Source organism: Anas platyrhynchos, chromosome 1, assembly GCF_047663525.1.
Source record: "Anas platyrhynchos isolate ZD024472 breed Pekin duck chromosome 1, IASCAAS_PekinDuck_T2T, whole genome shotgun sequence".
NCBI classification, from domain to species: Eukaryota; Metazoa; Chordata; class Aves; order Anseriformes; family Anatidae; genus Anas; species Anas platyrhynchos.
In genome coordinates, this window is record NC_092587.1 from 176,842,015 (window position 1) to 176,867,759 (window position 25,745).

At 49.6% G+C, this 25,745-nt stretch overlaps 1 protein-coding gene and 1 long non-coding RNA gene across 8 annotated transcripts in view; one reads left to right on the forward strand and one right to left on the reverse strand.

Moving 5' to 3' along the window:
• The first annotated feature begins 177 nt into the window (after positions 1 to 177).
• LOC119715568 (uncharacterized) lies at positions 178 to 15,431 on the forward strand. 3 transcript variants are annotated; one of them, XR_011806413.1, is made up of 3 exons: positions 178 to 515; positions 672 to 3,790; positions 4,474 to 15,431. It is a non-coding gene; the product is annotated as an uncharacterized lncRNA (long non-coding RNA). The 3 variants fall into 3 exon arrangements; XR_005262772.2 differs by having other exon boundaries at positions 672 to 805; positions 3,631 to 15,431; XR_005262770.2 differs by having other exon boundaries at positions 672 to 15,431.
• TSC22D1 (TSC22 domain family member 1) overlaps positions 14,572 to 25,745 on the reverse strand; it is a 78,052-nt gene continuing 66,878 nt past the window's right edge. For 2 of the 5 annotated variants that reach the window (XM_027472117.3, XM_072032541.1), the window contains 2 exons: positions 16,827 to 16,878; positions 14,572 to 16,039 (listed from right to left, as the gene is read on the reverse strand). In XM_027472117.3, the coding sequence (XP_027327918.3) occupies positions 15,773 to 16,039; positions 16,827 to 16,878 (319 nt within the window). In that variant the 3' untranslated portion in view covers positions 14,572 to 15,772. Of the gene's footprint in view, positions 16,040 to 16,826; positions 16,879 to 17,286; positions 17,566 to 24,360; positions 24,420 to 25,745 lie in introns of those variants that run through there. The other 3 variants (XM_038173224.2, XM_038173223.2, XM_038173227.2) reach the window with 3 other exon arrangements.

The window sequence follows — 25,745 nt, forward strand, 5'->3', positions numbered from 1 at the left end:
GTTTAACAATTTCGCTGTTTGCTGGAAGTAGGAGTCGGCAGGAGGTGCCTGTATCAATAGTGAGTGAGGCAGCTCAGCAAGAGGAAAAAAAAATAAAAATAAAAAATAGAAACCTCCTGGGAGAGAAACTCTATTGAACCATTGAAGCTTTCAGATCTCGGAGCATCCCCTATTGTATTTACAGCTCCTCTGTGACTAAACACTATTTTCCAATTACTATATTGTTGGTTTTTTGCTTTTTTTTTTTTTCAGTTGAGCTCCTTATCCTTTCTTTGAAGCAACGTGACCGCATAGTAAACTGTTTTTGAGGAGTGTTTGCTGCTTGAGGTTAGAAGTTGAAACCACAGAGTTCCTTATCTTGTCTTTCTGCCTCTGTTTTTAAATGAGCTAGCAGGGCAGAAGAGTGCTAACAACCTAAATGTTCTTTTTGCCCTCTCCCCACCCATATTTTCAAGGCCACAGGAGGAGAAGTCCCCGGCAGGACCCAGCTGCTGGTTTTGCTGCCCGCAGACCAGGTACGTGCTTCTGAGGGGTGGGCAGGGAGGGGAGAGCAACCACCAGCCTAACATAGCTCCCCCGAAACCTGCGCTGGTTGCTTAGCAAAAAGCTCCAGAAAACAAACAAAACAAAACAAAACAAAAAAGCTAATTTTGGTACCTTTCCATCCCAAGCTTCAACCATGTGGAAGCTTTAACTGCAGTGGGCCTCTGCTCCTGGGCTGCTGCAGGAGGGTCTCTGCCACTGCCTCCATCTGAGACAGCTCTTGGAGCCCCTACAGAAGTCCAAGACCTTTGGATGGATGCAGGTGACAAAAATTTGCTCCTGTGGTTTGATTTTAGTTTGCACGCTTCCGGGCACATTTGGGAGAAGATGCTTCTAACTGGGGTGAGCTTGGCCAGCTTTCCAGGCTGCACCATGTTGGTACCTACAGACCTTCCCAGCTAGCTCAGGCTTTCAAAATCACATTTTGCAGCACATTTTGAAGACATTTGTCTCCCATGCAGACCTGTGGTGGTGCTGGATACATCCCAACATCATGGTTTTATAGCAGGACAAGTGTGCTGGCATAAATCCTTTTGTAAGGATGTCCCCTTTCTACCTCCCAGAGGTGCATGGACTCAACAAAGCTGGGTTCTGTGCTTAGTCCTCATTTTTAACAACAGCTGTACTTGGCCTTCTCTTTTTTTTTTGTCTTTTTTGACTCTTTTTAGAAAGAAATCACTGGCACACAGACACATAGGTAGCCTCGTTTCCTAGAACTCATAGCTAGGTTTTTGGGAGGGAACTGAGACAGTTTTTCCAGCTGTGAACGATGCCTCCAGTGGATTGATTTCTGCACAAAAACACTTGTGGTATTGAACCCCGAGTGGTGTTTGCCATTTGCACTCAGCTGTCGGCGAGTTACATGGGAATTTCACATGGGAAACAGAATTACTTTCATTATCTCGAGGCCCATCTCGAAAACACTGCACTGATAATTACCTCTGTTTAGTTCTGGCTCTCAGAAAATCAGACTTCGCTCTTGAGCAAAACAGCCGGGGGGGCTGTGTTTAGACAAACGCTTCCTGCCTGTGGAAAACCTTTCCGAAGCAGTCCCAGCCAGCTTCACCTGGGGCCTTTGCCCTCACAAATGGCCATGCTGTGGGGTCTGCAGCCACCCCGGGACCCCAGCCACCTTCACCAGCACGTCCTGGGGCTGCGTGCGGGGATGAGGGGCACGAAGGTCATGGTGAAGCCTCCTGAGATGACACTGGCTGACCCCAGTGTTTTGCAGGACAAGTCACCACCTAGTTCTCGTAAACTTCTTGACTACTGTGGGTGACTTCTCACAACCACCTGGCCTGCCAAAAGCTTTAAGCCCGAGTCTAACCTGATTGATTTTTCCCCTGCAGTTTCAGGGCATTGCTCCTCATCTGGAGCAATTCCCTCCCTTCGTTTCTGTCAGCACCTGTCATTACCTCTCCCATCCTCCCCCCCGCTCACTTATTCCCATGGAGAGCCCTTTGTGACCCCAGAAGCTACACGTGTCAGCCTTCTGTGTGTTTGAGCTAGTTTCTGTATGCCTTTCCCGAATACCAAAGGTCAAAAACACAAGCTGTGTTGCTCTACAACCTCATTAACCCCACAGATTTCGCTAGCAAACTGTCTCTGCATGTTTGCAAACAATCATCTTGTTTCCCTCAGGTTTTCTCTGTGGGGCATCCTGGCGTGCAGCATCCCTGCTTAAGCTCTCGGGCACTTTTTTTGGGTCCATGCAATCCAGATCTGGGCAGAGATGTCTACTCTCTGCTGGACATCAAGGAGATTTCGGGAGGATGACTGGCTCAGCTGTAGCTAATTGATAAATATCTGCAGCTAAAGCCCATACATCCCACTCAGGGTTAAAATAAGGCTTGCATAGGGCTGGGAGGGAAAGCCAGCCCGTGGAAGCACAACGCCACCACCCTAAAGGTGTCCTCATCTGCCTGGGCTGTGGTGGGCCACCGAAGCCCATCTCAATGAGCTGGGGCAGCTTGGGGAATCCAGTGGCTTCCCTCCTTCCTTTTTTTAATTCATTTATTATTAATTTGCTAATCCAGCTATCACACAAAGGGAGGGATTGACAGCTCTTACAGCATGTCCTGAGCCACGGGCTGGGGAACATCTTTCCCCCAGATGCTCACGGAGGGCACGGCACACACGGGGACTGCCGGAGCCAGACCAGCTCCTCCCTCAGCTTGCCCCGGGTTTGCCTGACGCCTGGCTGGAAGCTGGGAGCACCCCTGGATGTGTCCTTCTTCTTGCCTCCTTCACAGACACTTTTTTTTGTTTCCTGTGATGAATTCTCCTTGCTCTGCCTGCGGAAAGTAGCTGGAACGGTTTCGTTCCTGTGGTGCTTTTCTCCCTCTTCATCCCTCTCAGCAGGCTCGGAGCTATTCAAATCCCCTCTATTTTCTTCCTTTCCAGCGCAGCTTCCTCCAGCCTCAGCTTTTTGGCTGATGCTGGGCTTGAAATCTGCCTTTCCTCCTCCCAGCGCTTCCTCCTGGGGTAACCCTCTGTGAGCCACGGGCTCACTTTCTGTGACCCCCTCCTTGCTCCCTGGCAAAGCCACATGTGAGGAGTCCCACAATGAAGAGATTTCAGGGCACCCTGCAGGCTGTGAGGGCTCCGTCCAGCAGATCGACGAGGTGGGCAGGCTCCCAGCATCCTGGCATGCAGCAGGATGGCAGGATCAGGCCCCGAGGGACAGCATCAACCCCCTGTGGCATCGACCCCTCCTGAGGGAGCCACCGTGGGCTTTGGCACCCTTGGTTTTGAGGGCATAAATGCCATCTCCTCCTCTTGGGGACCGTCCCAGCCTGACCTGGGATTGGCAGCAACTCAACTGCTCTATCAGCAGAGAGGGTTACACATTCATAATTAAAGTAAGGTGGGAAAATTTATCAAAGAGGGATGGGATGGGGCTCTTACCAGCCTGCCCAGCTGCAACAGGAAAGTTCATTTTCCCTCTTGCATCGACTTCAACCACAGCAGTTGGCTGGCCTGGCAGCTCTTTTGGTTTTCCTTTTTGCCCAGGAAATGTATTCACCAAAAATACATTCTTGCTCATTTAGATGACCTTTTTTTCTTTTTTTTTTAATGTTAAACAAGCCAGCTGCAAGAGTCACCCTTGTTGGACCTCCAATCTCTTCCTAAAAAAAAAAAAAAAAACAAAAAAAAAACAAGTGGCTCCCAGCCCTGCTCCAGGAGCAGCCCATGGAGATCCCATCCACGGCACACCTTCAGAAAAACACCCTGACCCGTTTCAAAGGTGAGGAGCAGCATTTCCCAATGCCTACCATTAAGTTCTCCCGAATCCCCTTCCAGATGCCCTGTGTGAGGACCTGCTCACTGGGCATCAACCCAGAGAAAAGCGCCCTCCAGAAATGCTCTTTCCTACCTTCACCTCACTTTTTACCTGCCTTATATTCCTTCTGTGGCGTTTCATTAGTACTGTACATTACATAAGAATATTGTGCCGGTTTGTTTTTTTATCCTGTTTCATTTTAAAACTATTAAAACCATCTGCCACTTGGTAAACACTAACATGTTTTCTGTTCCAGATCAAAGTGTCTCCTGTCTGTGTTGTAGTGGAAGTTTGACATTATTTTTTTATTTTTTTTTACAAGACGGGCAGGAGACTCTTTGATCGGGTGCCAAACTGTTTCCCTACAACAAACAGGCAACACTCTGAGCTAGAAACGATAAGATGTTATTATGCACTGTGATGATTTCATGACATGTCAGCAGTGATGTTTTAAAAAAAAAAAAAATCCCTAAATAATAGATAACATTTAAAATATCATCATGAAATTCCTTTTTTTTTTTTTAATGAAAAATTTATGAATTGAAAGCATGCCTTTTATATTTTCCCTCTACGTGACTGTGACTTCTTGTTAGCATTTTGACCATTTTGTCGTAATCCTTTTCAACAAATCGGTTTCTTCTGTCAAGAACGCTGCATTGAAAAAATTCTGACGGAGCCGACTTAAAAAGCTTTTTCCTGAAAGCCTTTTTACACACGCAAGATTATTGTCCCTGCCAGAGAACAAAAGGATCACCTGCTGGCTTTTTTGTCACGGCTAAATAAATTAATTGCTCCAGGATTATTCCCTCAGAGTTCCCCAAACACGGCGCTTCCCACCAGCCCTCGTACACATGTTCTCCTTTGATGCCACGACGCGCTCCCTCCGCAGAGAGCCCACAGCTTCGCGGTAACACAAGCACTGAAGCTGCATGCTGAGAAAAGAGACATGCACGTTGTCGTTTCTGTCTTAATTTGCATGCTGACAAGGAAAAGGGCTCTCCCGTAGCCTTGTGCATCTCTTCTGGCCCTCTGCGCAGCACCCATCTTCAAACCTGCGAGCTTTCTCACCCTAAAAGAGGTGGCAAGGAATAGACACTTCACATCCAGGTCTCCTTTTCTCCTCTAATGGGAAGTTCCCATCCCCAGAATGACTCTCAGCACCCGCACGGCACAGGCTGCTCAAGAAACCTTGAGCCCGAGCTCATTTTCTCCCTCTTTAAGCAGGCCGTGTGGAAACAAAAGCCACAGTATTGTACACTTCGCCGTTTCGACTCAATGGCAGTATTTTAATACACAATAAATCATTATTGAGGGGAAAAAGTCAGAACTCCAGACCGGGAGGCTAGACGTGTGGGTTGGGTGTTGCAAACCAACCCAAATGAATTCATGTCGGATGTCTCATTCCCTGGGGCCCCCCCGAACTCACCACTTCCACGCTTTTCTTCCCCAAAGACTGCGTTCAGAAGTGCACTAGGCACAGCTCACTTATTTTGGAGAGCTGAGAATTCAGCATTTTGTCCCCTCTGAAAAGAGGACCTGCTTTCCACAGGTTGGTTGTTGTTACTGCTTGTCTTCAGCTCCTCTTCCCCTTCCTCTCCCTCTCCAGGCAAAACTCAGAGCACTTCCTACTGCCTGTGATGCATAAATACCCCACGGGGTTATTAATTAGCTCCTGCCCTTTCCCCAAACCCCTGTGTGCAGGATGACCCAGGAGATCACAGAGCCCAATGTGCCCAAGGGCTTCCCTCTTCACCAAGAGAGGGAAATGGCTGGGAAGAGAGAGCCACAAGTCCCGAAGAGCCCGTCTCTTCCCCAGTGAAAATATTTTGAAGCTGTGGCCTAAAGAGAACAGCACGTCAGAAGTGCCTACCAACAGGCCTTGCTCTGGTACAGAGAGAGTGGATCAGGTCAGAACAAGACATGGAGCTGCTAGAGCAGGTCCAGAGGAAGGCCGTGAAGATGATGGAGGGGCTGGAGCTCCTCTCCTGTGGAGAGAGGCTGAGGGAGTTGGGGTCTCCTGGGAGACCTTATAGAGGCCTTCCAATATATAAACATGGGCTTGTGAGGAAGATGGAGAAAGACCTGTTACCAGGACTTGTAATGACAGGGCGAGGGGCAATGGTTTTAAATGAAAGAGGATAGATTTAGATTGTATATAAGGGAGAAATTCTTCACCGTGAGGGTGGTGAGGCCCTGGCACAGGCTGCCCAGAGAAGCTGTGGCTGCCCCATCCCTGGAGGTGCTCAAGGCCAGGCTGGATGGGGCTTTGGGCAACCTGGGCTGGTGGGAGGTGTCCCTGCCCATGGTAGGGGGCGTGGAACTGGATGGGCTGTAAGGTCCCTTCCAACCCAGGCCACTCTATGAGCAGAGTTCATGTGCCATTTGGAGAAGTACAATTTAGCCTTCAGTAGCACCAAGGCCACCCCATGTTCCTCAGCTCCCATCTAGGAGCTCCTAACCCTGCCCGGCTTCCAAAACCAGGGAGGATCAGGCATGGTCAAGGCGTTATAGCCATGGCAGAAATAATACAGGCAAAATACAGCACCAGGAGGCCAGCAGGTCTCTGCCCTGCACTCTCCCAAAGTGGCCAACAGTGTCTGCTCTGAGACACAGCAGGGATCACCTGAATCCAGCCCCGTCCAGGCATCTTACAGGCTTCATAAACCCCCCAGCTGGCTAGGTAGCCGTGATCCTTAATAGCAGCATTTAACAGCGTTCCTGTTACCATGCCGAAGTACACCACGCAGCAATAGCCTGGGTCCCGAATGTGCCATTTGCCACATCTATTCTCAGAACAGCTTTCCAGACGATGTTCAAGCCTTTCCAGGAACCAAAGGCATCTCCACGAGGACCGGGCTATTATCCCACTGCTCCTCTTTGAAGTGCCTTGCCCCCATTAAGCAAACAGTGGAGGAAAAGCTTCCTATTTACCTGCTCCAGCACAGCCCTTTGTTTTAGCCCGGCTGGGCTGCATCTGTCAGAGCAGCAATGTGCAGCATATTCTTCCTCTCTATTTGCATGGTTTGAAGAAGCAGGCTGCCTACACAGGCATTTTCCAGATGGAGCAGTCCCATGTGGGTACAGACCTTTACTAGCAGTTGCCAGACTTACCACGGTACATGAGAAATGCCTACGTGTAATTACAGGGTTGGGTTGTTTTGCTTAATCATCCTGCTGATGGTAGAATACAGCTGCCCGAGGGATTGTCCTCTTGGAAACCTCCCTCAGCACACATTTTGGGACACTCAGGAGGAACCATATCTCCCGGCAGGCTCACGACAGGTAGCAGCTTTATGGGGGAGGAAAAGGTCTATTTCTTCAACTAATAGCTCTTGTTTTATTCAACACGCTCCCGTGGAGTTCTGCAAAGGCCACAGCACACGGAGGGGACTGGGGATGGGATTGTTCCTGGAGCCGGTTATTGCTGTTGGAAATGGCTGCTGCCGTTTTTCCATCTCCTTGATTTAGCCAGTGGGTTTCCAAAGAACAAAAAAAAAATAAAAATCGGTGCTTTCTCTTGACCCCTTGCTGCAAAACTCAACCTGAGATATAGAAAAACCTGTGGTCAGCAGGCTCTCACTCCGATCTACCCTCGCCGTTGGTGGCACAGTAGGAAGTCACCAAGGATTGTATGGTCACCATCCTGCTGGGCACAGAGGGACACCAGCCTGAGCATGGCCTGAGAGAGCCCCCTCTCTAACGAAGCCATCTGATATAGAGCAGTTGATGCTGTTCAATGCCCACACTGCAGATGCTAAAATAAAAGCAGTCCAGAGAGCCTTTGGGGGTGAATGAACTGATGCCATTGCTTCAGAAACAAAAGCAGAGTCTAACCTTCTGAGGTTGGGTACAATTGTGACACACCAGGTTGAAGTTGTTCCTCCCTACCTGTTTGCACAGCTAAAAGCAAGCAGATAATTTTATTTTCCAATTTTCTGGGGAAAAAGTTACAACCTTTATTCCTTCCTTAAGGAAGAGATTGAATTTCTTTTTATGATCCTGAGCAATGCGATCATTTACTCATTTACTGAGTTTACAAAAGCAATTCGTGTTTCAGCTCGATTATTTGCATATAATGAGTCACGGGACAAAACACCGTGGGTACAAAAATGTTCCTTAATAGAGAAATTGGTAAAGCATGGTGAAGATTAAGGACCTGACATAACCTTAAACATCGCAAAACTGTCGCACATCAAGAAAAAAAAACCTTCGGCCCCATTTTGTGAAGAGGGAAGGCCAGTCCTGTATTTCTGTTTAATCTTAATTAACTCTCCGCAGGATCAGGGGACACAACAGCACTGGCAGCTTGTGCTACTGTCAGAGCACGGGGGCAGAAACTTTGTTCCAACACAGTTTCAGTGCTCTCAAAGCATCCAGAAACTACGTAAATCAGGCCTTGATGTGTCATTTAATCTTAAGAAATAATTTGGGATTTTTTCTTTTATTTCTTTTCGCTTTTCTGGCTCCGTGCTTTGCAGCTCATTGATATTTTCGGCTCTTTTCCTCAGAAACCAAAGGCTGGAAGCTGACTCATTGTTAATAGAAGGTAAAAGCCTCTTGGAGGCATCACGATTTCAGGAGCTGAGACTTTAATGGGAACACCAAATGCATCTGGCATTATGATAAGGTCATCAAAAATTAGCAACACCGAAGGTGCGTCCTGGCTGTCCTAACAGAGATCAAAGCTGATATATATAAAACTGCATTTTGTGAAGGGTCAGACCAAAAGTAAGGGTTATTTTCCTATTCACTCCTTTTAGGCAGAAAACAGAAATTGATGTCTGTGAGGGTCCCATGCAACATCTCCGAAGGGTGGGCAGCTTTCATTTGAGCCTTGCCTTGGCTGGCTCTGCCTCCCAGCCCTGCCAGGATTGCACTCTCATCAGAGAGAGAGAATGTAGAACTGTGCACAGAAATGAAAGTGACCCATTTAATGATCTCTCCTCTAATGACTTGCCCACAAAAGCAAATAAAATCAATGCTAATAAGGGATGCCAATGCCCAAAGCCCTCTCCAGATCAGGAAGAGGGAGATCACTTCTTTTATGTAATGGAATGAGCTGGAGACAGCGGTGAAGCAGGGGAGAGGAGATCTGTGGAGGACACCACGTTAGCCACAAGAGTCTACCCAGAGTGTCAAGGATGGGGAGCAAGGGACAGACAATGCACACTACATTAAGGAGTGAACTCTCTCTTCCCCCCAAACTGGACTGGGGTAAGATTTTCATGACCAAAGCCACCCAAAATCACTATCTACAGAACTGCCCTCTCCTTCTGCAGGGTGTTCTTCGTTTATTTTGGTTTGTGGTTTGGGTTTTTTGTGTTTGTTTGTTTTGCATTGCTCTATCTCCCCAGTTAATTCAGATGCTTGCCTTAAATTTATTTTGAGAAAAAGAGAAGGATGCAACCATCCTGCAGACAACTTCATTTAGCACCCTGCTAATTTTCACCTCCATCATGGAAGCACCAGTGCTGTTCCCACCACCTCCAAGACCGGGCATAGCACCTCAAGCAAGAGGATGGACTAGAGCAGCACCAAGGCCAGCCAAAAACATGGACAAAGCCACTTTCCCTGGGCTACCCAAAAACTCCCTCAGACCACCAAGGCCACCAACAGCCTGTAGAAGTCCAGAGCTGCAGTAAACACACCTCTCACCCATGGCTTTTCCAACGAGGGTATTGGCATCCAACAGGTCACATCAGAACATGGTCACTCCCACAGTCTTCCAGCATCCTTGATCTACCTGAGCAGGCCCAGCCCTGACTTGTGTGTAACCCATCCTAGGGTGGAGTTGCCTCTGTTCCCTACGTGCCCTGGCAATACAGCTACTGCTTTTCCTCGGAAATCCGGACTGCCTTCATTTATGGCACTTAAGGAGTAAATAGGAGTCATTGCCTCCTGAGAAGAGGCTGTCCTGGCGCAATCCTTCACACAAACCCATAAAAAAGGGAGCTGGTGTTCATTAAGAACATGACTGAACCTGATTCACCACCGTTCCTAACTGGATTTGAAGCCTATGGAGATGGGGAGAAGGGCTAGTGGACGTTTTCCTACACCACCTATCAGTATCTACATTTCTCTCCTCATCTCAGCACTTTTGTATTGCCCTGATCCCTGTTTCTTTTTTCTCCCAGGCAAGTGTTCAACCTCCTTCCCCGCCGACCAAAGAAATACCAAAGCAAGCCACCCCCCGGGGCAGCAAAGCCTGCAGCGAGCTGCGAGCCACGCGCGTTCCCGCTGCCCACCTCTGCTTTTCGCTTCTCTTCTGGTTCGAGGTTTTTGTCAGCAGCACCTTTTCTAAAAAGGAGCCCACACAAACCTCCCTCCTGACTGCTTTCACTTGCGAGCCTTAGAAACAGCCCTTAGAAACACTCTGAAGGAGGCCATGAAAGCTCTCCTCAGCCTCTTTTAGGGCCTTTGTCAACAAGGCCGTGACGTGGGCCTGGGGACCGGCCTGACACAGCTCGGGGGACACATTTATCTCCAGGGCACGACTCCAAACAGCCCCCTGTGAGACACAGGAGCTTGCTGCAAGCCTCTGTAGGCCACCACCATGAGGTCAGTGCCCCAGGAGCAGGGACAAGGCCACGGATGAGGAGGACAAGGGGACAAGGCCATGGACGAGGCAGGGAGCAGAGCCCCCGCAGGCTGTGGCCAGTTTCATGGAGCTCACTCACGAGTTTAAGCTCATATCTAATTGAATTGCAGATGGCTTTTCTGATGGCTATCTGGGAGCAAAGCTTTGATTAAAGCGGCAGCGGAGAGGCAGAACAGGCTTGTTGTTCCCAGTAATAAAACTGATGGAAGGAGGAACGACCACTTACTGCAGGCTCCACGGGGAGCATAAAGCAGGCAGATACTTTAAACACGATTTTATTTTTATTATGACTTTTTTTTTTTTCTTTTGATTTTTGAGATTTGACAGCTCAGCACAAACCCCCAGCTTCCAGCTCCTAGAGATACAGAACACACGGAGGGCTGGAAAGCAGCTGACCGTCACCGAAAGGCTCCACAAACAAACTCACCCCCGTCCCTTCCCATACTCCTTGATGAACAACAGATCCGCTTTCTGTTCCGAAGGCCAGATACGTTTGTTGCTCTTTATTTTGTTTTTAGAGGCTGGCAATTTCTCTGCTCCATCCTTTTGTCGCTTCCAAGAATCAGGTGGCTTGGCCCTGAGGTCGCACACGCTAGATCTCAGCCTCTTGAGATCTTCTGGTGCCTTCAGAGCTCCGAAGAGGGAGAAGTTCAGAAGAGCTCCCAGCCCACCCAAACTAGAAAACTAAACTGAAGCGTTATGGGTTGTTGTTTTTTTTCCCCCCTCATGACGACTTGAACCACATCCAATGCACATTACCACATACACATCGCTGAAAAACCACCCCCACCCAACGCAGCTGAAGAATCAAAGCTGAACTTCGAGCTGACCTAAAAACCTGGCTCAGCTCAGGAACACGGTGTCAGAGGACTGCACTCCCCTTCCACAGCTGGCTGTGCACAAACCGAAGCCACATTAGGTCCTGGGGGCCTCTCGGCCGCGTCCTGCTTCAACTTTCTCTTGCCTCTTGGCCTTGCACAACTCTCCCGGGGGCACCTCGATGAACAACAACAACAACAACCTGGGGCTGAGTTTCAAGGAAAGTCCTTGGAGGTTTGCTGGTTTTCCCTTTTGAACTGTTGCCCTTTTCCGATGTATTTACAATGTAAGGAAGTCAGTTTATTCACGGGTTGGCTTTTAACTTCATTGTTGAGCTTGGCCTTGCTCCTGTTGGAAATTGGACCCTGATTCAGGAGGGCAGCTGCCAGTGTCTGCTGGAAACTCCTTGCCACGGGATTTTCAAACATGTTGCTTGTTGGCCCAGCTCAGCACAAAGTAAATGCAGGAGGAAGAGCCCTGCTTACTCATCGCAGGAAAAGAGGCAAGCGTTTCGCAGAGTAGCCTCAAACACACATCGCCAACTCCTGAGCTTGTTCCAGGCTTCCCAGGAGCTCCCTCCAGCAGCCAGCCAGGGCTCAGTTTCGCACATCTGAAGTTACACTGTCCAGCGGGGACAGAGTTGGGCCAACTGCCAGCCCCCAGCCTCGGCCTTGCGATTTGTTTCAGGTCCACCCCAGCAGAAACCTCTCCAGAAAGTTAAAACGCGTCATCCCAAAGAGAAAAGCAAGAAATATTTCAACATCTCAGATGCCAACTGCTACTACTCACGAGGCTCCGTTAAGCCAAGCGAGCTCGAGTACTGCTATTCTACCCCACAAAGAATAAAGATATATATATATTTTGTCTTAAACTCAATATACGCACCGTGGAGCTACAGAATTCAAGGGTGGCGATTCCCAAACAGCCTCGCTGGGCTCCTTCTCCAGCTGAAAGAGGAGAAGCCGCCTTCCAGGCACTGATTTATTCCATAAGGATTGGGGAGAGGCATCTCTGAGACCCCGCACTTACTGCGCTGATGCTGGGAGGTGTCGTCTGGATGCTCTTGGGATGGTTTTCAGACACATAATGGAAGCCTATTTCTCTTCCCCAGCTATTTACAAAGCCCTCATTTTGGACAACCTGCACTTGCCTTAGAATTATTTGCCAATCTCTTTTTTTTTTTTTTTTTTAAAGCAATTAGGGAAAAATAGCAAGTTGTGCTCGGCGATAATTCGCTTACCTCAGTTCATCATGTTGCTGTTAAAAATAAAGCAAGCGTGCGGCTAAATGTCAAGAAGGTAAATGACAAACAGTTTGAATATAGCCTGAAGAGCTACTGAGCGGCAGATAGGCAGAGATTAGGAAGCCTGACAGATTACATTTAATTTGATTCTTGCTGTGGATGAAAGCCCGAGCATTTCAGAATTCTTACCAAAAAATAAATGTATTAAAAAAAAAAAAAAAAAAAAAAAAACAATTATCTAGTGGGAAAAGAAAAAGGGTACTCTTGGCTATTGGAGCCATTTGATTTAAAGTGCTCTGAAAAATGATTTGTTATAGAACAAAAGCAAAAATCAAAACAATTCATTCCACAAGCATTACAGCACAACAGGCTGAGAAGCCCTCCCTTTGTTTTGGGCTCAAGTGAAATTTTGGTCAATTTTGGGCTGTTTCACAGAGGGAGCCTTCAGTTTTGACAGAGGGGTTGCTAAAATAACCTCGGCAACCAAGTTTCTCTGCCTAACTTTAGCAGTTTCATAAACAGCTCCAAAAGCTGGCTCCATGGTTTTAAAGCGATTAAAACAGCGCTTCACCAAGGAATAGATGACAAGATTTGCCAACGCTGAAGCGCAGCGTGCTAAAATTATCGACGTATTACCTAACCCAAAGCCTTCAAACTCCCAGACACTGCCTTAAAGAACAGTTTGGAAAACAATCGTGGATTTAGGACATGCTCGGGCTGTTCTCTAAACAAAGAAGAAGAAATCAATCCAGAGGTCAATCTCGTTTTTAAACATAAAACAATGCTCGGCAAATTCGGGTGAGCGAAGTGGGTGAAAAAGCTTATCTGCATGTTAACATTGGCTTTTTAGACACTCAACATTATGGCCTGGAAGTGCTAAAGAGACATTCAGAATATAAAGGCAACTGGAGACAATTAAGCCACTTACAAAGCACCAAAATTAGCATTCCTTTTGTCAGGCCCAGATAATTCAAGTGCTGTTCTGCCACAAAGGCTATCATCAATTTCTAATTTTAGCTTAATCCATTAAAAAAAAAAAAAAAAAGCATCTAGCTTTTCTCTCAGTTGTTTCCTCATTAAGGATACTTTTAAATTATATACTGAAACCTCGAGAATGCAAACTACAAATTACAGTTCACATTCCCACAGGGACATAGGCACTTGCTTTGATATACTAATCCCAGCAAGGGTATCTGACGCAGCTCCCTGTGCCCTAACACAGCCCAGCAGAGCCTGAACCGCTGCGTGATCTGAGCCCAAAAGCAAGATTTAGTTCTCAAACACAGAAAGTCTCTCCTTGCCACTGAGCCCACAGCCTTCTTGTTTCCTCTGCTACACATTTATCCATAGTAATGTTGCTCCCCAGGAACTGTAGCTCCTGATATTCACTCACCAGTATTCACTACACACTACCCTGCAAAAGACTCCGTAACAACTTTGTAATTACCCTTCACATTTCCAGCCAAATTCCTGCACTCTGCTTTTAGGACGGTGCTTTCCATGGCAAAGTACTGTCCTACCAGTCTGTAAAGGACTAATAATTTCGTACTTCAGCAAATGCCCAGGATCCACTGTAAAGCTGCAAAGCCCTTTGCTACCCCAGTTGCAGGCTGTGGTCTTGCTGTTACCTACGAGCCTTCCGCCAGTAGCTTTGTAGGTTTTGGTTCACTTCTATTTTAATCATGATTACTGAAGAGGAAATAAGCATTTTTTCCAAGCTGAAAGTGCTTTTTATCTCCATGAAGAACTTGGAAATTCTCCTCCACAATCCCACAAGGCACAATTAACACCAAGTTTGCACAATTTCAACTTGCAGAAAAACAATCGAGGTAAGAGCTGTGGGTGTGAAAGCGAGGTATTCGTGGCCATCCAACATTTCAGCCCGGTCTAAGCACCAAAAGCTTCAGAGAGCATCTTGCTGCGGCTCGCTGCTGGGTCTGTGCTCCTTCTCTTCAAGGTACAAAAAGCACCCGGTGGTGCTCCTGGCACTTCCACACCACTTCCTCATCTCTCCGCTCACGCAGAGCCCAGTTGCAACATGCTGAAGTGACCGCAGCTGACATGATTACAATATGCAAACAGTGATTTATCAACATTGTATGCTTTATTGAAAGTTGACAAGTGCAACAGTTAAATACATTGACGTGTTACAACTGTTTAGAGAACATGCACAAAAACATATGCATACTACTATACAGATCATATGCAAAAATCCATACTGGGAAATCCAATTTTTTTTTTCTTTTTTTTTAAATTCTTTGCTAGCAGGGTTTGATAATAATTTTTGGAGTGGTTTTTCCTGTCTTAAACCAAACTACAATGAACAAAGATTTACTTCAAGATAATCAGCAGCCAGGGAACTTCAGAAGTTACACAAACAGCATAAACCTGCCAAATTCTGAACAGTTGCGTAGGTGCATTCTTATTTATGTAGCATTAAAAAAAAAAAAAAAAAGACTTTCCAAACTTTTTCAGATCAGCCAATGAAACAACTAAACTTCAATCTGTACAACCTAAATAGTTACAGTTTTTCTATTTTACAAAGTAATTACACTAAATACACAAATGTACAGTAGGCAAATAACCTTCATTGTAATTATCCTATGACCCAACTGTGTGTCACCTACCTGCCTTCTATATATAATACAGCTTTATGCACCTGTCCACTGCTGCAGAAAACGGTGCAAGTATTTGCAATTAAGGTTTCAGGTGACAATTAAGTGTTAAACACTGAGTTCACCTTTCTCCCTCTTCCTCTCAGATCCTATGCACCAGTCCTCACTTTGGAACCCCGGTGCTCTCTGGGGATCGAGCCATCGCCTTTCGTTTTTTAAACTCCAGTCTATTTCTTCACACGTTCCAAGCTTGAAAAGCACTTGTATCTGTAGCATCACTGGATGAGTGGAAGATTTAAAAACAAACCAAAAAAAAAACAAAAACAAAAATATTCAGGCGTGCAGCTTCGTTCTTCAGCCATCTGCAGAAGCTGCTCCAGTCCCCAGTGTACTTGTGCTAATTCTCTGGAAGAAGTTTATTTTATTAAACCAACCTAAGAACAAAGACTCCTTCAAGCCAAAGGGGGAAGGGAGGGAAGAGAGGGAGAGATGAGCGCGTAACATGGCGGTGGGCGGGCGGGAAGCCTCTCGTAGTGATGCGTGCAGGGCACCGAGTCCTCAGTCCGGGCTGCGACGCGCGCCGAAATGGATGTCGGGCGGATTCCCGCTACAGTCCTCCTCGCTCCGGGCAGTCCAAGGGCCGGCGGTCACGACGGCGACGCCACGGGTGGCTACGCTGAAGGCCCCGATCCCTGTGAGGCCGGCTGGGCGGGCTGCTGCTGCTGCGTCGTCGTCCCTTGGGACTGCGAGGAGGACGGCGGGGACCCCGTCTGCAGCTGCGCCTGGAACTGGGCGAGCTGCTCGGGGCTGGCCAGCGTCTTCAGCAGCGTGTTCTCCTGCTCCAGCTGCGAGTTCTTCTCGATCAGCTCCTTGATCTGCTCCTTCAGCACCTCCACCTCCTCGCGCACGGCGTACATCAGGTGGCTCTTCACCAGGTCCTGAGGGGCGACACCGGGGGGGGGGGGTTAGGGGGGACATCAGGGCACGGCCAAACACGTGCGCCGGGTGGCGCGCCGCAAGCCACGCCCCCTCCCCTAAGCCACGCCCCCTCCCGTGAGGCCACGCCCCCCGCCGCGCCGGCTGCAGCCAGTTCTGGGCGCAGGTTGCCGCATTTCCCTCCCCTGCCGCCGGCCGGCCGCGGCCGCGGGTGACGTCAGGGCGCGGTGCGGCCAATGAGCGGCCGAGTTATTTATAGCCGGTTGTTAAAGGCTCGCACTTTGCCTAGCAACAGCCGGCCGGCAGAGCCCTCCCGGGAGAGCCGCGGCTCCGGCTCCGGCACCGCTCCGCCAACAAAGGGAGCGGGCGGCGGGCACCGGGCACGGCACGGCACGGGACGGGACCCCCACGCCGGGAACTGCCGGGCCCCAGCCCCCCCGGGCTGCCCCGGCCGCCTACGAGGGGCTGTGCTTGTTTGTAGGGCGCGGGATGCGCCGAGGAAAGCAACGAAATCGATTAAAAAATGAATTAGAAAGCAGGGGGAAAAATGGGAATAGGGCAAAATGCTGCGTGCTGCCCCAATGCACCGGCACCCAGCCTGTGGTGAGAAACAGCCCCGTGGTGAACCCTGATGGGCAAAGCCCCCAGCCCCAGACCCTGGACACGAGACCCCAAAACACAGAACCCCAAAACCATGAAACCCTAAAACACAAGACCCTAAAAACACAAAACCCCAAAAGCTAAGGGGTCCCCTGCCCGGCCCCGCAAGCCTCCCGGCGCCGTACGTACCATCGCTTGCTCGATCTTGTTGTCGATCGCTACCACGCTTGCACCAGAGGAGCTGCGAGAAAAAGGAGGAAAAAAAAAAAGAAAAAAAAACACCATAAAAATCAAAATAAGGACCGGAGGGCTTAGGGGCGGCCGGATCCCTCCCGAGCCCCGGCGGGATGCTGGGGCTGCAGCGCTGCGAGCGGGGCGGCCGCCCCCGGGCTGCCCCCCCCGGGCACGGCGGGGGGACGGCGCTGGGCTGGGGGCGGCGGCCCCGCTCCCTGCTCCCTGTCCCCTGTCCCGGTCCTAATCCCAATCCCGATCCAGTTCCTGATCCCGATCCTAATCCTGATCCCGATCCCGATCGGGGCAGGCGGGCAGCGGTGCGGCTGTGCGCGGACAAAGGATGCGGCTCCGGGGGTCGTGCCGCCCCCCTTTTACCCCTCACCCCAAAATAAATCCCCCCTCTGTCTCTCTTTACCTACTGTCGAGCCTCAGGGAGGAGCTGTCGGTGCCCAGCAGGGACGAGAGGAAGGAGATGGAGAAATGCCGCAGCTGATAGACCCCGAGATCCATCGCCACCGCTCTACAACATCGGGCGCTCATGCGAGCGCGGCCGGGAGCGCTCCCCGCGACAGAGCCCACGGGGATGATGAAGGGGGCGAAGGGGACACGAAGGGGCGAGGAGCTGGGGGCTACCGGGGGGGGGGGCCGGGGCTGGCCGGCGCCGGGCGAGCCGCGGGGCGAGCTGCGGGGCCGCGCCGCACAAAACCCGGCCATCCCGGCCCCCCCCAGCTTTTATGCGCCGCCGCCGCCGCTGATTGGCTGCGCCGCCGCCAGGCCACGCCCCCTCCTGCATCTCATTAAGGGAGCCCCCCCCCCCTCCCTCTCCCCCCAGCCCCCTCCCCTCCCCGCTCTGAGCACCCCCCCCCCCCGCATACCCCAAATTGGTGGGCACAGGGAGGGGGGGCACGGACCCTGCCCATCCTTCATCGCTTTAAAATGAGACCTAAAGGGGTGTGGGGGGGTCTTGGGACCCCCCCCCCCCCCAATCAAAGCTGCCCCCTCCCTATTAAAAAATTTCGGTAGGAAATGGTGCAATTCAGCAAAAGCAACTTAAAAACGCGGGGAAGCGGCTGGCGGGCAGGAGCCCGGCCCCGTTGCCTCGCCGACACCGCCACCTGCCGGCCCCCTGGCTGTGTGCGTGTGTGTATAGGCGGGGGGACCCCAAATCCATCCCAAATCCACCCTAAATCCGCCCCAAAACGCAGCGCGGAGCACGGAGCCCGCCCGGCCCCACACGTGTCTGGGGCAGGGGAGAAGCCCCTTAGGGCTAAGGAGAGCGGCCGCGTCCTTCTCAGCTCCCTGCTTCACCCGAAAAGGCACCAGCAGGGAAACCACCACACACACACCACACTCCAGGTCCCCACCTCGCCCCCCACACCCCACACACCCGGCAGTAATAAATACCCACGAGTAACAGACAGGATCCCGAGTCCGATCCCCGCTCGGGTCCTTAACCCTATTCCACCACCAACTTCAGCGTGGGCTTTTGGTGAATTCCTCCGCTTGTTTTTAGCCACCCATGAGCCCGGGTTGTGATTCACCAGAAAGCTGTAGGGCTGCGCGTTGATGTGCACGCTCTGCTCTGCCCACCCTATAAAATAAAGCTCCAGGAGGGGCTCAGGAGGATGACTGCGGTGTCACCGAGCCAGGTGCTATAGGGCCAAGCAAGCAGCGTGCAGAAATACAGGAGATGCTTACACCAAAACGCACACCAGAGCCGGCAACTTTTGAGCGAGCTTTGGTGGTGTTGGAGATCTGAAACGCCGCTTCTCCCATTAAATAATTTCCTCTTGTCTCAATTTAATCCCGCTAAGCACTCCTCTTTGAAGTGCTTCTCAGCTTAAGCACATAATGAGGTAAGCTGCAGCACAGAATCCTTTTGTCTCCACGCGAGCCTGCTTCTGTGTGCTTGTTAAAAAAAAAAAAAAAAAAAAAAAAAAAAACTCTTTATCTATCAAGCACCTCGCCAAGGTGGGCTTCCTTCAGGTGCCAGCCCGGGATGCCCTGCACAAGCATCTCCCCGAGCTGAAATCAATCTCATCTTTGGGCCGGGCCCCCAACTCAAAGCTAGAGGTATCCTAGAGGAACCCTACAGGTACCAACAGCTATTTTCCCAGCATCAAACTTCTGTGAAACTGCTCAGACCTAACAAGCTGAAGAAACAACTCCGGCTGCAGCTGAAACCAAGGGCTGAAGGGTTATTGATTTCAAAAGACAGAAATGTAAGTTAAAAACACAATCTCCAGCCTTAAACCTGTAATTCTGATCTTTGTTTAAGGACACCAAGTTTTAATGCCAACAGAAGATGAGGTCTGCATCGAGTACCTGGGTATTAGGACGCACAGAGAGGATCGCCTCTTACCAGTCAGCGAGCTCTCCACAGGGAAATCCGAGCCATCTTTAACCAGTTGTGATGTTTGGGACATTTTTTCCCTCAGATCATCCCTAGCTGACTACCTGGCGATGCGGTCGGGATGAAGGCCCCTGCTCCACGCACATCCGTGGGGTTGGGTTTCCGAGTCCCCTCTGGGAGTCAAGCAAGGTTGATCATAGCTCAAAGCCCGAAATGGCATCCAGATGCTGCACCACCTAAATTTAAGGACTTGCACGTTTTCAAGTCCGGGAATCAGAGGCTTCCCAGATAGCATAATCCAAGCTTAAAATGACAAAGCATAAAATATTTGCCTTAATTAAAAAAATCCTCCTCGTATCGTGTCCCGTAAACTGCTCATAACCAAAGACTGAGCAGGAAGAGATCCACCAAATGTGTCAGTGCCCTCAAAGTCTTAAATGAGACCCAGGAATTGGTTTGTATTTCACACACACACCCTCAAAAAATTGCACACAACCTTGCTTTGTGCGCTGTTGCTATCCCCGGGATAGCAGGGGAGAAAAACATTTAGTGCCATAAAACAGCCTACGTGGAAAAGCGACAAAATGTCACCGTTTTAAGTCTCACCACCCCAAGCACGGAGCCAAAATCCATTTTTCCTTTCTGTGAAATTGCTTAAATCATCCTAGATTTAACTCATAAAATGAGCATTCAGCTCCCTGCTCTTACGCGCAGCTTTCATGTGCTGTGCTCTCCTCAAAGCCGAGGAGAACACCTCAGAGTAAAAGCCACTTACGTTAAAATTTAATCCCACTCGTTCTCCTGACTGCGCGAGAGGGGATTTTTCAAGCATCTACTCCAAAATTAACCGAAGAAGGGAAGAATGAGAGTCACTGGAGCATCTCGAGTCACACCTAGCATCACAAAAGAAACACAGCGAGGATGGGACGTTGTTTGGCACGCCGACACGGCAAGCATTTGGGAAGCCCGAGCACCCCTACCCCATAGGGCTGACGTCGGGACGGTGGCACACACACACACCCCGCACAGCACAGCAATGGGATTTCATCATCAAATTAAAAAAAAAATGTCTGAGTTAATAATTTAACCACACGAGAAATTATTCAGCATAGCAGCAGGCGTGTACTTCTCACCAACTAGTGCTTTTCCTTTTCAATTCAACCCCTGAAAGCACACCTGTATTTCAGACAGACGCCTATCACAGCAGGAGGCCCAGCTCACAGGTGTGTGCCTTACACCTTCTTGGGGCCAGAGCTGGTTTTAGGGGCACTTACAGCTTCTCCTGCAACGTGACCCGATTCAGCAGGGTTACTGCACGCTGCAGGGCATCCCAAAGCCTCCCTGCCTTACCAACCACCACGCAAGGCACCCCACAGAGCACTTCCATGGGAAATACATTGAAACTTGCCTTGCTCAGGGAAGAAATCATAATAAAGCCACGCAGATGTGATGCTTGGTGTAAAGACTACGAACAGAGGTGTTCTTGAAAACTACTCAAAATTACCTGAAGACAGCTGAAGAGGTATTTCGATCTGATCTGACGTTGCCTCAAGGCTCTGGAGGATGCGCTACCTACTTGAGCACAGCTTTTATTTCCCGTAGCCCTGCCACACTGCAAACCAGAGAGCAGCCAGCGCAGACGTGCAAGCTCAGCACATTTTGAGCACATCCCCGGAGCACCTTCCAGGCCAGAGCCTGCAAGTGGCTGGCAGAGCTCCACGTCATTTAAAGAAAGAAAAAAAAAAGAAGCCAAAAGACCTTGTTCTCCTTGGAGCAGGGTCCAGCCCTCCCCAGCACCCTGCTACCACTCCAAAGGAGCTTTAGGGTTCCTGTAGGGCTTTCTGTGAAGCCCTCATTTAGCCACCCTTGAGCCAGCTGCTGCCAGCAGAAGATGTCCCCTTACCTTAATCTTCTCACGCACGGCCCGCAGGGATTACAGCACGGTATTTCAGAGCTGCTCCACACAAGGGTAATCACCTCGATGGGGAGCTCGCCGAGTTTATGAATGGTGCCCTGGTTATGAAGCGGGCCAGCCCATTCCCTCAGACCAATGGTGGTTTCCTGGTGGATATCTGCCTAAAATACGTTTCATGAGCTGTTCCAAGAGCCTTCCGTACAGAGCAAGGCCTGAAGTCACTTACGGGCTGCACCAGGAACACGACACTTCTTGAGAACTCTTAGCTAATCCTCCAGAAACCGCTGTCACCAAGTTGACACCTGGAGCCTCTACAGCTGAAGACAAAAACCCCACAAACCCCAACCCCGAGCGATTCTAGCAGCAGCACGTGAGATGAGTAACCCGTTTAGGAACGCACGGGAGCCCCAAACAGCTCCCAGGGACATTTCCTCATTCCCAGGCGAGGTGTTAGCCCAGGTGCCCAGCAGCAGCTGCGCCGAGCTGCCACCCCACAACCCATTTGGGAAGGAAAAAGGGTCTGCAGCCACCCTGGGCTCGAAGTCCCTCCTCTGGGAAGCCAGGGAAGCAGGGTGGCAGTGCCCCAGCAGGCAAGGGACAGGTGACCTCTTGCAGAAACACCCACGGGCAGCCTGCCATCACGCAGTCATCGCCTGCCCTGACCCGGTACAGAGCAGGGGAATTCCTCCGGCTCTTCCCGGCTGCTGGAGGCCCTGGGCAGGAGGAGGTGCCATCAGTCAGGTTAATCATTATAACCAAAAACAGCGGTATGTGAAGGTTTGAGTCACAGGTGGTGCTGCTGAGCCGGGCCCCTGCCTTCGGTCAGGTTGCCCAATGCTGCTCCTCAGCCCCGTTTCTGTAGCGCTGAGCATTATCACGCTGGCTGCTGATAAACCAAAGCAGGCAGAAAACCACCACTGAATTGGTTCAGATATCGGAGGAATTTACTTGTGCTGATGGGCTGAGGTGTTACTGTACCCAAAGCAACCCTTGAAAGGACTGGGACCTGTTTAAGTGGAGGAGCAGTTACCTCTAAAGGAGAAAATGCTGGGTGCTGTCATTTCTTTCTTTATTTCACTTATCAGAGCACATCTGTTTAGTATGTTAATGATGAATTAAAACCTACCTTTTAAAAATAGCAGGAAAGACTAGCCCACAAATACAGGATGGGCTTTCCACCCCTTGGTATCATCAGATGGCCCAGCACCAGAGTGACCGAATGCCCTTCGTTAAGCTCCACTTCAACCAAGCTGAAGGTATCTGAGTCCAGATCTTCTGGCTTTTTTTTTTCCTTCCCCTTTCCCATACCCAGGTCATCTCCATTTCCAACCACGTTTCAAGAAGAAGTAGAGGACACCCCAGCCCTGTTCTTTCAGTACCAGGATGGAGAGGCATTGACATGCTCCAGATCCCGAGTGGACACAACTGCCTACCTGCAGTCTTGACTACAAAGGAAGCAGGAGCTCACGCACACCCATATTGTCCCTATTTCCAGCTTCCCAGGAGCATGGAGGAATTTGGGGTCACTTTTCCAAAGCACTGTGGAAGAGCTCAAGTGCCTAGAAACTAAACGTTGGACTTCATTTGTTTAATCACAAATGGTTTGGGTTGGAAGGGGCCTTAAAGACCACCCAGTTCCCTCCCCCCTGCCATGGGCAGGGACACCTCCCACTACATCAGGTTGCTCAAAGTCCCATCCAGCCTTGATGGGGATTCTGGCAGCTAAGCTTACAATGAAGAAGTGTAAAATATTTAACTCTATTCAAAGTAAAAACCCTTCTCAGCCCCCTGTAAACTGCCATTGACCAAGGACTGCATGTGAGGCAGTGAGAGGGGATGAACAACTGTGTTAGTATCCTGAAAGTCTGAAATGAGACATCTGACCTGGGATTCATCCTTCTTTCCTACAGAAGGCTGCACACAGCTTCACTCGCCCTCCAAAGACACCGTGTCTTCTTTGGACTTGGCCTATGTGTTCAGTAGGGTCAGTTTGGGAAGGGAAATATAACCATATGCAGTATAGGCTGCAAAAGTAGTTCAGTTTCTCCTTCACTTGTAACCCCTGGTGACGCGACAGTCATTCAATCTTAATTTAGAGAACAGCAGCCAGAGCAAAACCAGCATCTCTGCAAGAGACACCGAAGGAAACACAAACAAACGAGAAGCAAACAGGAAGCAGCCTGCCGAAAACGCGCAGCAGAGAGCACCCGAACTCTCAGAATACAGCTAACATGCAAATCGTGTCTCTGAGCAGAGCTGCCGCATCACGCTGCCGTGTAGCAGTACAGTGAGTGACAGCAAAACACCGTGACAACGCCAGAAGCTGGCAGAGGAACATCACACACCTCGGCTCCATCGCACGTTTTCACTACTATGCTGTGTAGTTTTTGTTTTAAGGGTGTGGTGTAACAAAAGCACCAGTTCAGAGACTCGAAGCTATGAGGAACATGCCCCGTGCTTCCTCCCCCAGCAGCCTATTTGTCTCCTGTGCACAGACCGATAACTAAGCAGCATCCAAAGTAGGGCATTTCCCCCCTCTATCACATACTTTAAATCAGCTCGGTAAAATAATTCTTCCCATTCACCAAATTACAGGGTATTTCTTCTACACACTAGGGGAAACAGATCAAAGTGAAGCGTGCATTGCACATTTCCCTGTTTGTGTGAGAAATTAGGTTAATAAATGCAACTCGCAGAAGACCTAGTTGTATTTCATCCCCTTTCCAAGCATTCAGCAAGGCTGAACAACTGCGCTTTGAGTGCGTCGAGGTGGGAGATGCTACATCTTATTTCTGAAACACACCTGAACACACACAATGTTGGCTGATAACCTGATTCAAACCACGTTCAAATTCTCATTTTTGGTTTAGCAGTACCTCACCTAAGTTTCCGAATGACTGCAGTGATGTGTTTTTGAGGAAAGAAAACATGAATGGAAAATGTTTTATAATAGGGATTATTTTAAATATTGCAGTGAAGACTTTTCAAGACACGTAGACTTTTGTTGAATGAGTAAACCACTCTGCGTGACACAGTGCTCTCAACTGGAATTATACTCGTAGCTTGAAACAGCCTGAAATGGTTTTAACAAGTGCCAAGTACTTGGGTTTAGGAGAAGCATTTAAGCACTTGCTCAAACAAAATAGTTTAAGAAATCCTTATAACAACAACACAGAGAGACAAGTGAAGCAAGCATCGAAAGATTTCAACTTTCTAAATACCTCTTCTTTAGGTGCTGCTCCAGTTCCAAGAAGAACACTTTCATGGTCACCCCGTCAGAGCCCCGCTTCTGGAGAAACGTCACTTTCATTGATGTATCTGTGTAGTACCTGCTGATCAGTTCCCCCAGATAGAGCCTGAAGAAATACCCTGCAATCCCTGGCAGCCCCGAGCTCCGCAGCACTTTCAGGAACCACAAAGCCCTGCCCGTTAAAGATTATCCCTCACTCCTATTCAAAGTTTGCGGAGTTTAGTGGTGGTTGGTGGCGATCAACAAAAACAAGAAGGGCAAACGGTGACGACACCGCGGATCTCGGGATCACGTGGCTTTGTGTTACATAAAGCTTCAAGAGAGATTACCATCTTCACGATTAGGTTTTCACATCTCAAGCAAACGCATCTGCTTTCGGCAGCGCCGGCTCCTCTAATTCGGACTGCCCCCGCTTTTTGTGAAGCAGGGGATCGCTGCTAACAGGTAGCTAATTGTGCTCACGGCCTGCTGAGTTGTACTACTCCAATCAGTCCCAGCACTTAATGACAGCTGTAATTAGACACAGAACCAATGGGTTAGCCCCCCAAAATTTACGCAGGCAAATCCTGCCCCTGCCTGCTATCACCACAAGGACTGGTGGCAAGTTACAGATGTGATTGATTCATCTGAGCCTTCCCCTTTAGGCCGGGTTAAGATAACTCATCTCTCCTCCTGAGCCCTGTATCAATTCAAAGTTCCCCTGAATGCTGTCTATTCCTCTATTCCTCCTCACAAACACAAAAACTATATCAGAAAGAAAAGCAGGGAAGGCACAGGGCAGCAGAAAACCAACCCCAACTGTCTGAGCTGACAAGTCGAGCATCACATGAGGGGAGTACTTTGGCTAGGAGTCAGAAAGGAAGCAGGCGGACAGAAATAACACAATTTCGGGCAGGGGGGGAATAGCTGCCCAGTCCCAGAGCCAAGAGGGAGTTCAGATAATTTAGGCTTGTATCCTGCTGGTATCACCACCTTATCACTTGCCCTACAGCCCCCTTGGCATCCTGTACACTCCACAGCTGACCGTAGGATTGCCAGCAGTGGTGGTTGGGCTTGGCTGAGCCAACACCCAATGGCTTCAGATTTTAAGCTGTCCTTCCCACAAACCTCTTTAACACCCTTTTTGCCATCTGTGCTGCCTGTGCTCCCCTCTCTAAAGCTGCACCACTGACATCAGCACGGAGACAGCCTTCCTCCTTAGCTGCTGTGCATGCAGCCGTCACAGATGTCCTGCAGGGTGCTTGAACCAACAAATACACGAGCCTGTTGGCATGGGAAAGGACAAAAGCTGACGTTAACCTTTTACTTGGACAGTCTCTGCTTCCTCCCTTCCTATTCCACGATGATCGCTGTATA